The 12,387-nt window shown below is 49.9% G+C and overlaps 2 protein-coding genes across 7 annotated transcripts in view; both read right to left on the minus strand.

Moving 5' to 3' along the window:
- PPIB (peptidylprolyl isomerase B) overlaps positions 1–12,387 on the minus strand; it is a 151,295-nt gene that overhangs the window by 23,695 nt on the left and 115,213 nt on the right. The gene's annotated exons all lie outside the window — the stretch shown is intronic.
- Positions 1–12,387, minus strand: part of CSNK1G1 (casein kinase 1 gamma 1) — a 75,186-nt gene that overhangs the window by 20,127 nt on the left and 42,672 nt on the right. For all 5 annotated transcript variants that reach the window (XR_011338320.1, XR_011338321.1, XM_069867202.1 and 2 more), the window contains 2 exons: positions 4,109–4,260; positions 872–1,106 (listed from right to left, as the gene is read on the minus strand). Coding sequence is in view for 3 of the 5 variants with exons in the window: in XM_069867202.1 (XP_069723303.1) it covers positions 872–1,106; positions 4,109–4,260 (387 nt within the window). In the remaining 2 variants the exon portion in view is untranslated. The remainder of the gene's footprint in view (positions 1–871; positions 1,107–4,108; positions 4,261–12,387) is intronic.

A 12,387-nucleotide genomic window follows, 5' to 3' on the forward strand; every position in this document is an offset into this window, starting at 1 on the left:
GCTGTCCCTGACGTTGCGTCATCTGCAGGAGGAGGAAACGGCAGTGCTCTGTGCCCAGCGTGACTCCTTCAAAAGCAGCAGCAAATGGAACCCTCAGACAGTGCTGGGGGTGAGAATGCTCAGCGGAAGGGAACCGAGATGATGGTTCCTGCAGGTTACCCTGATACAGCTGTAAAAAGGGGGAAAAAAAACCCTTCTTGTTTCTCCATCCTTTCCTGTCCCCTCACCAGGCTTTCCAAAATCAGGAGCTGGGCTTATCTCTCCTTGCAACCCAAAGCCAGCGAGCTCTCCAGAAGATGGAGAGGCAGTGATGCCCAGATATCCCACCTGGGAGGCCATGCCAGGAACATCCCATTATCCCATTGCTCTTGTGACTTAACAGAATATAAACATTCAATACGATTTTTGCCTTCAGCCACAGAAATGTACTCTGGTATGGAAGGCGGCAGTGAGGAGAGGAAATGAAACCCAGGTTTAAAAGCAGTTAAATCATTAACTTTCTCCAAGCAATTATTAGGTCAGAGAACATCCAGCTCTCACACCTGAGAGTGGAAGGTGCCAGTACAGCACTGCGCTATAAAAACCTATTTGGTCACATTTAGTATGGCAATTACTGCACGCCCACTCGCCTTTACCAGCGCAGAGCTGCTACCCGCTATTTAGTGCCTAATAAAAACTATAATTATGAGGCTTCCAACATTTCAGCTCTCTCAGTGCCTCAAAAGGGGGAAAAAAAAAGCGTTTCAACTGTAAACAGTGTCCTGGCATTGAGCGGCTCACCAACGGCTCTCAGGGAGGGAAGAGCCACAAGCCAGGCTCCCACCAGACCCTGCAGGGCTCGGCCTGGCTGGTGCCCCCCAGCCACACCAACCTTTGCCCAGGTGCGTGTTGATGGACATGTATCTCGCTGTCCCGGTCAGGCTCTTGTGTTCCCTGTATGGAATGTGTTTTTTGGTTTCCGGATCGATGTACTCTTTTGCCAAGCCGAAGTCAATGATGTGGATGACGTGCTCTTTCTTGTTGCCCTGCCGGCCAATGAGGAAGTTTTCTGGCTTGACATCACGGTAGATGAGGTTCTTCGAGTGCACATACTCCATCCGAGATATCTGCAAAGCGACGGGGCAGGAGTTACTGGCAAGCACCCCACTCCTGCGCCCTCCCAGCCAGCCAGCGAGAGTCCTTGGCCCATCCACACACTTCTGCTTGGGGCTAGCATGGATTTCAGCCACTCTATGAGAAACACAACAACGGATGGAGCGAACCCAGGCAGGAGCTACAACCAGACTGGGGCCATGACCTCCGGTGCACAGCTTACCAAGGAACTGGCCGTCCCCTCCTTCCTCTAGCTGCCGCGCTGTGTCTGACTCTGTACTAGAAAGTGCAAAGGTTGCTTCTGCAGCCAGCGGGACACAGCTCCTGGAAGGGTTTCACTGGGAACAGCAGCAGCTTTTTTGTATTGGTTCTAAACACACTGAACTGGTTACTGAGAGCTCTTCCCTTGCCCACAGCCTTCCCTCGTTGCTCTGTGTCTCACCACCTCCCTCCTTTGGCCCATATGTTCTCTGAGACATGCCAGATCCCTCATGGAGGGGGATGTTTGGGCAGGCAGAAACCTCACCATCTTCAGTGCTGACTGAAAATAATGATTAATTTCAGCGGTTTTCAACCAGGAACAGCTGGAACAGTTCTTGGCTTTTGACTGGCTTTGTCCTGGTGGTGGGAAGGGAGGGTGACAGGGCGGGAACCCCACTGCAGAGGTGATAGGGGGCTCTTCCCCTCCGGCAATGCACCTTATTCAGACGCTCATTATCAATAATGTTTTTTGAAACTAAATATACAGCAGATGAAGTTCAAATAGGTCAGCAAGTGGGTCTCCTACAGGTTCCTAGATGATTCCATTTGGAAATAATTCCCAATTTCACTGAGTTCTTTATTTCTTTAATAGGTTTTAAATGAAAACATGTGACTTCCCACTGACAGCTGCTTTGGTCCATGACTGCCCTCTGTGCATAGTGGCTTCTTTAAGCAGGACGCTTTGTTGGAACAGCCAGCTACCCACAAAACCCTTGCAAAGCCCCCACCAATGCCACGTTTTGCACTAACAGGTGTCCGTGCACAGAGGTTACTGCTGCACCACTGCGGTGACCTCCCGGTGCGATGCTATAGGGTTAGGAGAACATCAGGGGTGGAAGCCACTGGCTGGGTACTCCCTGCGAGAGTCACCAGCTCCTGAGTGGTTCTGCACTGCGTTCGTACTGGTAATATGGCTCTGCACCTCCTGCAAGGATTCACCAAAAGCTGGATCAGCCTTAAACACCAGGACCCAAGGCTTTTCAGAAGGTGACACACGTGTCCCCTCTAAGAATGACTTATTCCAATGCACTGAGCAAATGGGTTTTGCAGCTAACAGCTATTATTCCTGATCAATTACGGGATGAGGCAGAACAGAGCAGATGCTCTGTGCTCCAGCCATTCTTCATGCTCCGGATCACCTACTGGACACAGCAGCAGGTCAGGAGACAAAAAGGGATTTCGGGAGGCAATTCAAATTAAGATGCAACTCTTAAAGTGGAACAAAGTGTTTCCTCGCCTCTCCATACATAATGAGCTTTCACACGGAGCCTGGCTGGCTCATTCATTTGTCTCTGCTCCCAGAGATGCTCCAGTGTCAGAACGGCCAGCAGCAATGACACAATCTGCTAAAAGCAGGTTATTTTTGTTCCTTAAGACCTCACAGTCAATTGCATTGGCCAGGACAGCAAACTGTCCTGGGATGTCAGTTGGGATGTCAGATGGACCAACATGCTTCAGCAGCGCTTGCAGATACCGATCTATCTGCTATTCTCACTTCCACCACACACACAGACACTGTTGGGTCTCTCACATTCCTTTTCCTTTACTTCCAACTGCCTGGAGGCTTCATGATGCGCTGCCAGAGCGCTGCACACAGCTGATGATGGCTGAAAGCCACTCTCCAAGTCAGGAAGATGTTTCCCAGTGCAGCTTTATTTGTTCTGCCAAGACCCTCACCGGCTGGTGGCTGCTGGTGGAGCCGGTGGCTGCGCTGCATCACCCTGCCACTCTTGCTGCTGGAGAAACGAGCGGCACCAGGGCAGCGTGACCACGGCCTGGCTCAGACCCATCACAGAGCTGGAGGAGAGGAGGAGCAGAGCTCCCACTCCAGAGGACTCAGAGGCCTGACATCTACTCCTTCGATGTTGGAACTGCAGGCTCTGAGGTCTGTGCATCACAGAAATGTCTGTGCAGAGAAACCACTGCAAGGAGTTGGGACCAACCCTTGGTATGGCTTCTATGCTGGAAAAACAGCGACTGTGAAGAAGCGTTAACATCTGCTCCATGATTTCAGCAGTAACAAGAACAGACTGGAGCATATTATCCTAGGAACACTGCAGGTATGTGGAGTACTCTGCTTGTGAAGTAAAGCAGGATCCCTATGGCCATAGCAGGCCAAGTCCATCTTTGGAGTTAATCATCTCCATTTCAGGTGTCAGAGAAGCCACTGGGAGGGGAAAGTGTCCCTAGGCACAAAGCAGGACCAAAACCATAATTTCTGGAGGTGAACCTCCTCTGATGTGGAGGTGACACAGTGACTGCAAGGATTCAGTGTACGAACTAAGATGAATCCAGGCTATTTCTCCAAAGCCCTGTGGCTGGAGTGAAGGGTTTTCATTCCGGTTGAGCAGTAAGAGTTTCAGAAAACACGGCTCAAAGGGCCAGCTGAGCCCTTCTCCTCTAGGAAACCTCTCAGGGAAGGAGATGGGGCACAGCTAAAGAAGCTGAATCTGTCTCACTAAGCACACATGCTCCAAGCTGGTAACTCGTGTAATCTTCCTGAGAAGATTACCCTGGGAGAGTTCAAGGCCAGGCTTGGAGCCTCCTGATCCAGTAAGAGACAGGGTGTAGGACTGGATGGGCTTTGAGGTCCCTTCCAACTCAACCCATTCTATGATTCCCCAATAGAAAGAGATCCTCTCTCCCTCCTGATCTTCACATTGTGCCAGCCTCATCCTTCAGCTAACCTAGGGCTGATATAAACCCAGGTCGTCATTGTGGTGGCGCTGGGCAGAGCCCTGCTGCCGTTACTCACCAGCTGGATGGCTATCATTAAAACCGTCTTCAGAGTGAATGTCCTATCACAGAGGTCAAACAGATCTTCCAGGCTAGGACCCAGCAGTTCTAGTACCATGGCATTGTACTTTCCACATGGTCCGAAGTAATACACCTGGGGAAGCCCTTCAGCTGGAGGAACAAGAAAAGAGGTGAAGTCAGTCAACAGGACAGCACTAACACCCTTCCTCTTGGGTGTAAATCTTCCGCTGGCAGAGGCTTTGTTTTCACCTCCCAATTGTCCTTTCTGTTTGGTCTTGCCCAGTGATCAAATACATTTCAGTACATGTTGTGCATGAACCGAAGGCTAAACTGGTGCAGGTTTTGCTCAGCTACACCCAATACAGAAATGGATTTCAGAGTAAGAACACAACCACATGAAAGCATCCAGCTTTGGCAGCATTATATGTTGGGCTTCATGGAACAAGACATGGAGTTCCCTATGTCGTACTGAGCAACGGAGAGAGTCCAACCCCACACGAGGGCTGGTCCTCGTCTGAGTGGTCAGGAGGTTGGTGGCCCTCACGGAAAAGGAGGCATGGCCAAAAATGGGCTGTTTTATCAACATTTATCAACATATATCAGCCATCATTTATCAGCATTTTTCATACTCACAAGAAAGGGGAAAAAAAGTTTTCTCATAAACAAGAGCAAAGATGTAAGTTCTGACCCATCCTTGTGTAAAAACAAGCACTCACAAGCGTTCAGCACACACACAAACTGTTCCACTAGGTCCCACACAAACCTCAGCTGCCAGTGGGTCAGAGTCAGAACCCACCCTGTCCACCCCACAGCTCTGGGATGGTTTTCTTTGCCAGAGCGTGTGACACTGGCACTCGGCTGAGAGTGGCTTTGTGTGCGGATCAGCCTTCCAAAAGGCACCAGGATAAGGGATACCTTCCCTCAAAGGCCAAATGCTCCCTGTGCTGTGTGGTGCTCCTGCAACCATCTTCTAGTCAAATGGACAGCAGAGCCACCCATGCTGGGGGGAATTCACTGCAGGGCGAGCTGCAAATTGTTCTGACCAGCATCAGCACGGGTGCTCAGATCCTGGCATCCATGTCCAGCTGTGGGGCGCTGGTTTTTGATCATAAATTGCCAGTCTACAGCTCCTAAGCAGTCCCAGGCCACAGTGAGGGGTTTCATTTTGACATGGGGGATTGTCCTATGTTGAAACAACATCTCTGCTTGAACACACAATGGTGCAATGAATGAAGGCTTGGTATGAGGAGCACTACTCTATATGCAGTCTGTTTTCACAAGGTTGCACAAAGGTCCATAAATTACATCACACAGGACCCACAAGGACACCGATCATAAATTTTATGGCTTGTTTCAAGTAAATGCATACACACACCTGTACTTACGTAAGAAACCAACATTAAAGGTAACAAAAATCCTCACTGATTTTCAGACACCAGAACTGCATTGCTTGTGAAAATGTGCGGTTTTGTTCCTGCTCCATGTGTCCAGGGAAACACTACGGCTCGAGTGTGTTGGCAAACCTGAGAGCCAGGCATCTCTGGACCCACTCTTCTTATGTACAGAACAAAGGGGCAGCCTAAAGAAATGTGTGGTTTCATACAATCACAGCCCAGCTGCATATTATAGGATGCAGCTTGGCTCTATTTCAGCAACAAGCACAGTGTCCTGGTTTCAGTGAGTCCACTGTCACAGTGAAACACAGGAGCTTCAGCAGCATCACCAGTTCCTAAGGAGACATTGCCGATGACACAGACTGATGAAGCAAAAATGATCTTTGGGCAGTCAAACCTGAGGTTAATTAAGAGTGAGCGACTGTGCCAACAAAGGGCTGAAAAGGTCAAACACTACCACGGTGGTGGGAAGCAATGTCCTAGATGAGCAGCTCTGGATTCAGAGTGCAGGATGAAAAGCCATGGGCAGAGCCGAGGTCTCTTGAGGATTCAAAGGTACCACTCAGCACTGGAAATAGAAACCAGCATCAGATTTAATTCAATTAATGTACAAAAGCCCATCTAAACATGGGATTTCTCCATGGTGTTAAACATAACCATATATTAAGTGTATTATGGCAAGAAAATCCAGGAGTGGCATGTGTAGGTTCTCCTTTGGCCCTGATGGCAGGGGAGCTGCTGCAGGCAGAAATCATTGGAATTTGCTTAATGGCTCCAGTCTCGCAGCTCAGTGACTCGGCTTGACTGTGTAAAAGGCCCTGCTCCACCCCTGCTCCCTTGGGAAGTTTATCACCCCAATAAGCACAGACTGCACTGGGATGCACAGGCGAATTCCACTACTTCAGCAGCGCAATGCCTTGGATAAAATCAGGCTGAGCACAGCAAAAAGCTAGCAAAGCATTCCGGAGATTAAAGCAACGCAGCTGGAATGAGAACAAATGCCAACATCAAAGCTGAAAGCTCAGACACCGCTTCCACTGCAACCCTGTGCAGCCATATGGCTCTGGCCTTGGGTTTTCCTAAAAGCTCCAACCGCTCCTGTGGCTGCCCCCAACAGGGACTGTCCCAGCCTCTCTCCTCCCTCCTCATACCTGTGCTCACGCAACCCAGGATTTGGATCAACCCCTCAAAAAGCCCAGTGGTTGAGCTTGGACACAAGGACAGGAACAGTAATGAAGAGTGAGACCACTTGTGGTGAGAGCTTCATGGAGCTGGATGAACACCAGGGACCTTTCAGCAAGTTCCACCTCAAGATGAAGCATCCTGGCTGATTCACGTAGCGCTGTCTTGCTGCCACAGCATGACTAATGGCCCTTATGACTCGTCAGACATCCAGCATACTCCAACCCGCCCCATTAGGGCAGGTGTCAGATGCACAAGATGTACAGAGAGTTCAAAGCCACTGTCAGGACCGGTGACTGGCAGAGAGAGGCCAGAGAGGTTCTGCCCAAGGGGAATCCGATTTTGCAGCAACTGCCCCATGTGGAAGGTGTGGTAAGTGTGAGCCATCTGCAGCGGCAGAGAATATCTACTGATGCTCTGAGTACGTGCATCCTGAGAGGCGACGAATAAACCTCGTGCAACAGTGAGTAGCCCAAATACACCTAGGGAGAAACGGAGCCACAATGCAGGAAGCTACACACAGCAACCACATCAGTGGAGGTGTAAATCTGAGTCCCCTGGCACCAAATTGCCAGGAGGCACCGCAGCTTGTGACAAGTGAATGACACTGGCAGCTCCTCAGCCACCAATGGTCTTTGCTCCCATGGGAAATTGGCTTCCATTGCCCTCAATGGCAAAACGAAGAGAAGTTGATGTCTCCAGTTTCAAGAAAAAGAATTAGAGAAAAATTTCACTGCCTCTCTTTATGCAGGCTTCAAAGGCTCCAAATCTCCCCCACTCCGCTGCAGAGGGGAGACATTCCCAAGGAACCCCGAATTAGAGACCCAAGGACAAAGGCAGCGGGGCGCAATCCAGTGCCAAGCGAAAGGCTAGGTGCAAACCCACGCCCGACGTGAGCAGCAAGAACTGTTCTTCATGGAAATGTCTGCAGGGACACAACAGCAGCACCAGTGCACACAATTTCCATGCAGCTTTAAAGCCACGCTGATGAATGGGACGTAGATTGTCACAAAATTCCCATTCAGAGCAAAAAGTTTATTTTGACAAATGACAGAACACAAAATTACACGATAAACAGCATAAATGGCAACTGCATGAGCGCTGAACATCTACAGCTAAAATTAAACATGCTCCAAACAAATTAAACAAATTGCTTTAGAGCAGTCAACCCATTTAAGCTGATTACACTAATGAGGAGCTACCCCTCTCTTAATTTTCCAACTCGGATGAAATCTGGCTTTGCCATCAGCGCTGACCGGGCCACGATCTCGCTGTTCAACCTCTTAAACTACACCGTGTGATGGTGGGTTTAAGTCTATGTGAATGTGCTGGTTAACGGGTTACCTCTGTGAGTTGGGATTGCAAAGTGTTGTTCTGACTGTCCGGTTTCTGAACAATCTACCTCAAAAACAGAACGAGGAGAGAAAAGTTAAGCTAGGCTTACTATGTGGAACGGTTAGCCCAAAGGTCTTTCCAATATTTGATTGCCTGTGGTTCAAAGATATCTTATTGCGAAGCAGGACGGTAACAGCTTCTCAGTGCAACCCTTCGCCTTCAACTACAGCTGGAGGAGTGTGGGGAAGGACAGATTTCAGGTGACTAAGAATATTTTCTGTGGGCTGCCAGGAGGGAACACCAGCAATTGAGACGCAAAGGAAAATGAACAGACAATGCTGACTGCAGCACCGACTCAGTGCAGCCGTGCTGCAGCAGAACAGGGGGTTATGGCACGGGGTCCACCATGGTCCTGCCAATCACTCCCAGTTCTTTACAAACCTTGAGCTGGCATCAGATTAGGGAAACAGCCTAAAACTAGTGAGCTGATCCCCCCTGCCCCAAACAGTGCCAATATGAGCTCCTCTCATTCCTCCTCCCTCTAAACATCCTCCTGCCCTGTTTGCTCCAGCTGCTGCCAGACATGGCTCTCTGCTGCCAGCCTTTCCCCACATCTCTCTGCTGCTTCGGCCAGGCACTGAATCACCTCCCTTTAGCGAATGCGGAACGCTCTAGGGCCGCTGCCCAGCAGGCGTAGTTGCGGCAGGACATTCCACTTAAGCCCATCTGTGGGCGAGAAGGGTGCAGAGCTGCTTCTGAGGGAGAGGAGGCAGAGCAAGGTGCTTTTCCTGCCCTTGGAAGTGGCACAGCTCAAACACCCTCTGAACCCCTGGAAATAAAGGCAGGGAGAAGGTCACATCTTGGATCAATACCTTCTCCCCTGATGGCTGCAGAGTAAGCTGAACTTTTAACACAGGAGATGACACAACAATTGTGCACAAGCCACAAGCAGACAGAGCTGCTCTCATTCTCACAGAGTTGGCAAGTAAAGTGTGGCCTCCATGCAGACTCCAAGACTCTGACTTTGGTCCAGAAAACCAGCGCACTTCGTGCCCCTGCTCAGGACATGCAGGATGCATTGAGTCCCTGATGTGTTTTGAGTTGCTTGTCAGTATTGGAATGTACAAAAAAAGGTAGGGGAAAAGGAACAGAAGAAAAACAGAGATGGGAAGGACAGAAGGAAGAACATATTTGTTCTTGCTGCTGGTGAAAATCCAAGTGCTTTGATATTACTTCAGCTGCAGAAAAACAATGTTCACGATCACTGTGTTATTAAATGGGGTGGCATTTTGTTCTCCCCAAGCGGTACAAGCTGCTTTCCTGATACCATGGCTCAACTCTGTTAAACAACTCCTCATGTACAGAGAAAGAAGTGGGTTTAGAGCAGGTGTTGAGAGGACATTCGTGTTCATAAACATGAAAAAAAAAGGCTGGGGGGAATCAGTCCTGGCTGGAAGGGCTGACTGTGGGAAGGCTGCCAGCACTTGGGAAACTCACCTCAAACACCCATTCACAGGCAAGTTTTGAGCTGCAGCGAGTAAACCTCACAAATGAAATTGGTTCAATGCTTGACAAAGACAAACGAATAAAGCATGACATAATAAATCTCTTTTTTTGGCAAGTGTTGGGAGGCTGAATTCACATTTCTAGGGCTCAAGGGAAATGACTGCACTCGAATCTCCACGTTACTGATAGATTTTATACCAACAACCCCTGTGTAGCAACCTCTTGTTCCAGTGGAGGTGGCAGCTGGGATGTAAACACCACCGTAGGAGAAGGATCAAGCTAGTACTGTGTTTTGGAAGAGTTATTTTAGACCAACCCAAAAGGCTCTAGCTTAATTATCCACCCTTTCCCGCTTGCCTACGATATAAGGACATGGGTGGAAGAAAATACCAAGTTTTCTTTCATGTAATTGTTCCTGCTCTGCTTTCTTCGTGCCCTCGGCACAGCCCGTGGTTTTGCTGGAAGGTGCAAGAAGCAGCGCTGCTGCCATGGTTTTAATTTCATGAGGTTCAAGTGCAGGTTGCAGAAGGCTGCGACAGGCAATGCACTTTGCCCCAAAAGGTCTCATTGATTAAGATACAGCCATGCTGGGAACCAACTCCCCAGGCTGCCTTTCCACCTCCAAGCTCAGTTTCGCGTTTGGAAAGCATACGTCATTCCGTCCATCGGCTCCACACTGCTCAACCAGCCTCCACAGCTGGGACCACGGCTTCTGGGCGATGGATCTAGCAAGAATACTGTGGGCTCCTGCTCCTGCCCCATTGCAGGTCACTGTGCCAGGTGAGTTCTGCCTGTCGGTGTGAACCCAGATCACATCTGTGATGGCCAACCTGGCAGCCCCTGCCCCTCATCAGCTCGTGTCCACTGGAGACCGTCAGCTGGAGGTAGAGCTTAAACCAGCTCCCGGCTTCCTCCCTACCCACACACCAAAAATCCACAGCATTAGCTAAGTGATGCTTTAAGGTGACAGTGCACAGCCAGTGCAGAATGGGGTGGAAGTGCCGTGACGGGAATGCAGAGGGAATGTGACAGCCTGAATTATGGCTCAGCTGCAACTCATGCCTCTGTGCAGTGACCAGGAGTCCTTCCAGCCAAAACAGTGCAGTGACAGAAGGCAAAGATGGCACGTGCGGGCGGTCTTTGTCATTGATCCAGCGGCATTCGGGTCTTGGATGACAGATCAGACATGAGACGGACCTTTGCTCCTACAATAGCAGCAAACCAGGAAGTGATGGATGCTAGGAGATAAACACATGGGAAATCTCCACAAGTCAAAGACTGGCTTTCATTGGTCTGGTAGCTATTGTAGCATCTGAGGGAAAAAGGGATTTTTCAGCTTAGCAGGAAGGTGCTACCCATGCAGTCCTTCCAGCCTACTGGAAAACCTCCTACTGCCTCTTCTCACAGGAGAGCCTCCTGCCAAAGAGAAGTTCAGAGGCACTACATATGATACTACCTTCATGTACCATCACTCTGTTCCACCTTAGACAGCTGAGCACAAGCAGGGTTTGGGAGGAAAGCCTGCTTCTTTCAGGCAGAAAAAACATTACAGACCAGCGAGTCTCTGCTGAGGGCAGAGTGTGCTGAGAAATTCTGGCACAGCTGGATCCAGTAGAGGTTAAGGGGCAGAGGCTTTGGCTCCACCTGCATCAATCCCCCACACCCCACACAGCACAAACGCTTCCCTCTCTAAGGTGTAGAGCACTTTAAAACCCTTGGCATGTGTAGGATGCTCCTGAAGCTTGGGAAGCACAAGCAGGGTCCCACTGAATCAGGCACCCACATTCCAAATGGGAATCAGCTTTTGTTTAAGTCAGGCAGTACTCAACACCGGACACATCAACTATGCAGAAAATGAATCGACTTTTACAGTTCACTTAGATTTCTGCATGCAGCTTCCTAACAGCCTGAGGAATTGTCATGGAAGGGCTGTGAAAGGGGTCTGGCAGAACAAGAAGGTTGGCTGGTTGCTGCACCCTTGTTATTATTGTGGCCCTAATGGTCAGCCTGGGTTTTCCACTCAACATGTACATCGCAAACTGGAATTCCAAAGGTCATCTTCAGACATTCCATACTTGCATTCCCTCACTTAAATGTCTCAGGCCCTCCATGTCCCAGGTGCCAGCAAGCCAGAGCTATTTCACCTCGGGGTTTGCCAGGAAGCATGAGAAGCAGCACAGACATCCGGGATTCTGTGTTCTGTCCCGCTCCTCAGCTCAGTGGGAGCCCTTCCGCAGCGGGGCAGCAGCACAGCACAAAATCCACTCTCAGGAGATACTGCCATCAGTCAGAAACCAGCAAGGCATTGAGGATGAGTCTGATTGCAACAGATCTATGACCACCGCTACAGGGCACGCCAGGCTCCAAGGACGAGGGGCTGCAAGAAAGGCATCTTGTGGCTGCTGCTCCTCCCCAGTGTCATGGGGTTTGGATTAGTGGTCACTGCAGTGTGTACCGGAAGAGTAAGCGATGCACAAGGACTTTCTGGAACACGAACTGCCCCAATCCCATACTCAAATATTAATGGCCTCACTTTAAAAGCATCTGAGAGCTTCCAATTGCCAAAGCCTAAATTTAGCCAAGGAAGTCAGAACTTCTGCTGTTAAGGGATGCTGCAATGTGCACATTAGGGAAGCCCTTCCCAAAGAGGGAACGGACACGTTAAAAACCATATTGGGTTGGAAGGGACTCCAAAGACCATTCAGTCCTAGCCCCTGCCATGGGCAGGGACACCTCCCATGGGATCAGGAGCTCCAAGCTCCATCCAACCTGGCCTTGAACCCCTCCAGGGATGGGGCAGCCACCCCTGCTCTGGGAAACCTGGGCCAGGGCCTCCCTGCCCCCACAACAAAACATTTCT

The sequence above is a fragment of the Phaenicophaeus curvirostris genome, chromosome 12 (genome assembly GCF_032191515.1).
Source record: "Phaenicophaeus curvirostris isolate KB17595 chromosome 12, BPBGC_Pcur_1.0, whole genome shotgun sequence".
In the NCBI taxonomy this organism is placed as follows: Eukaryota; Metazoa; Chordata; class Aves; order Cuculiformes; family Cuculidae; genus Phaenicophaeus; species Phaenicophaeus curvirostris.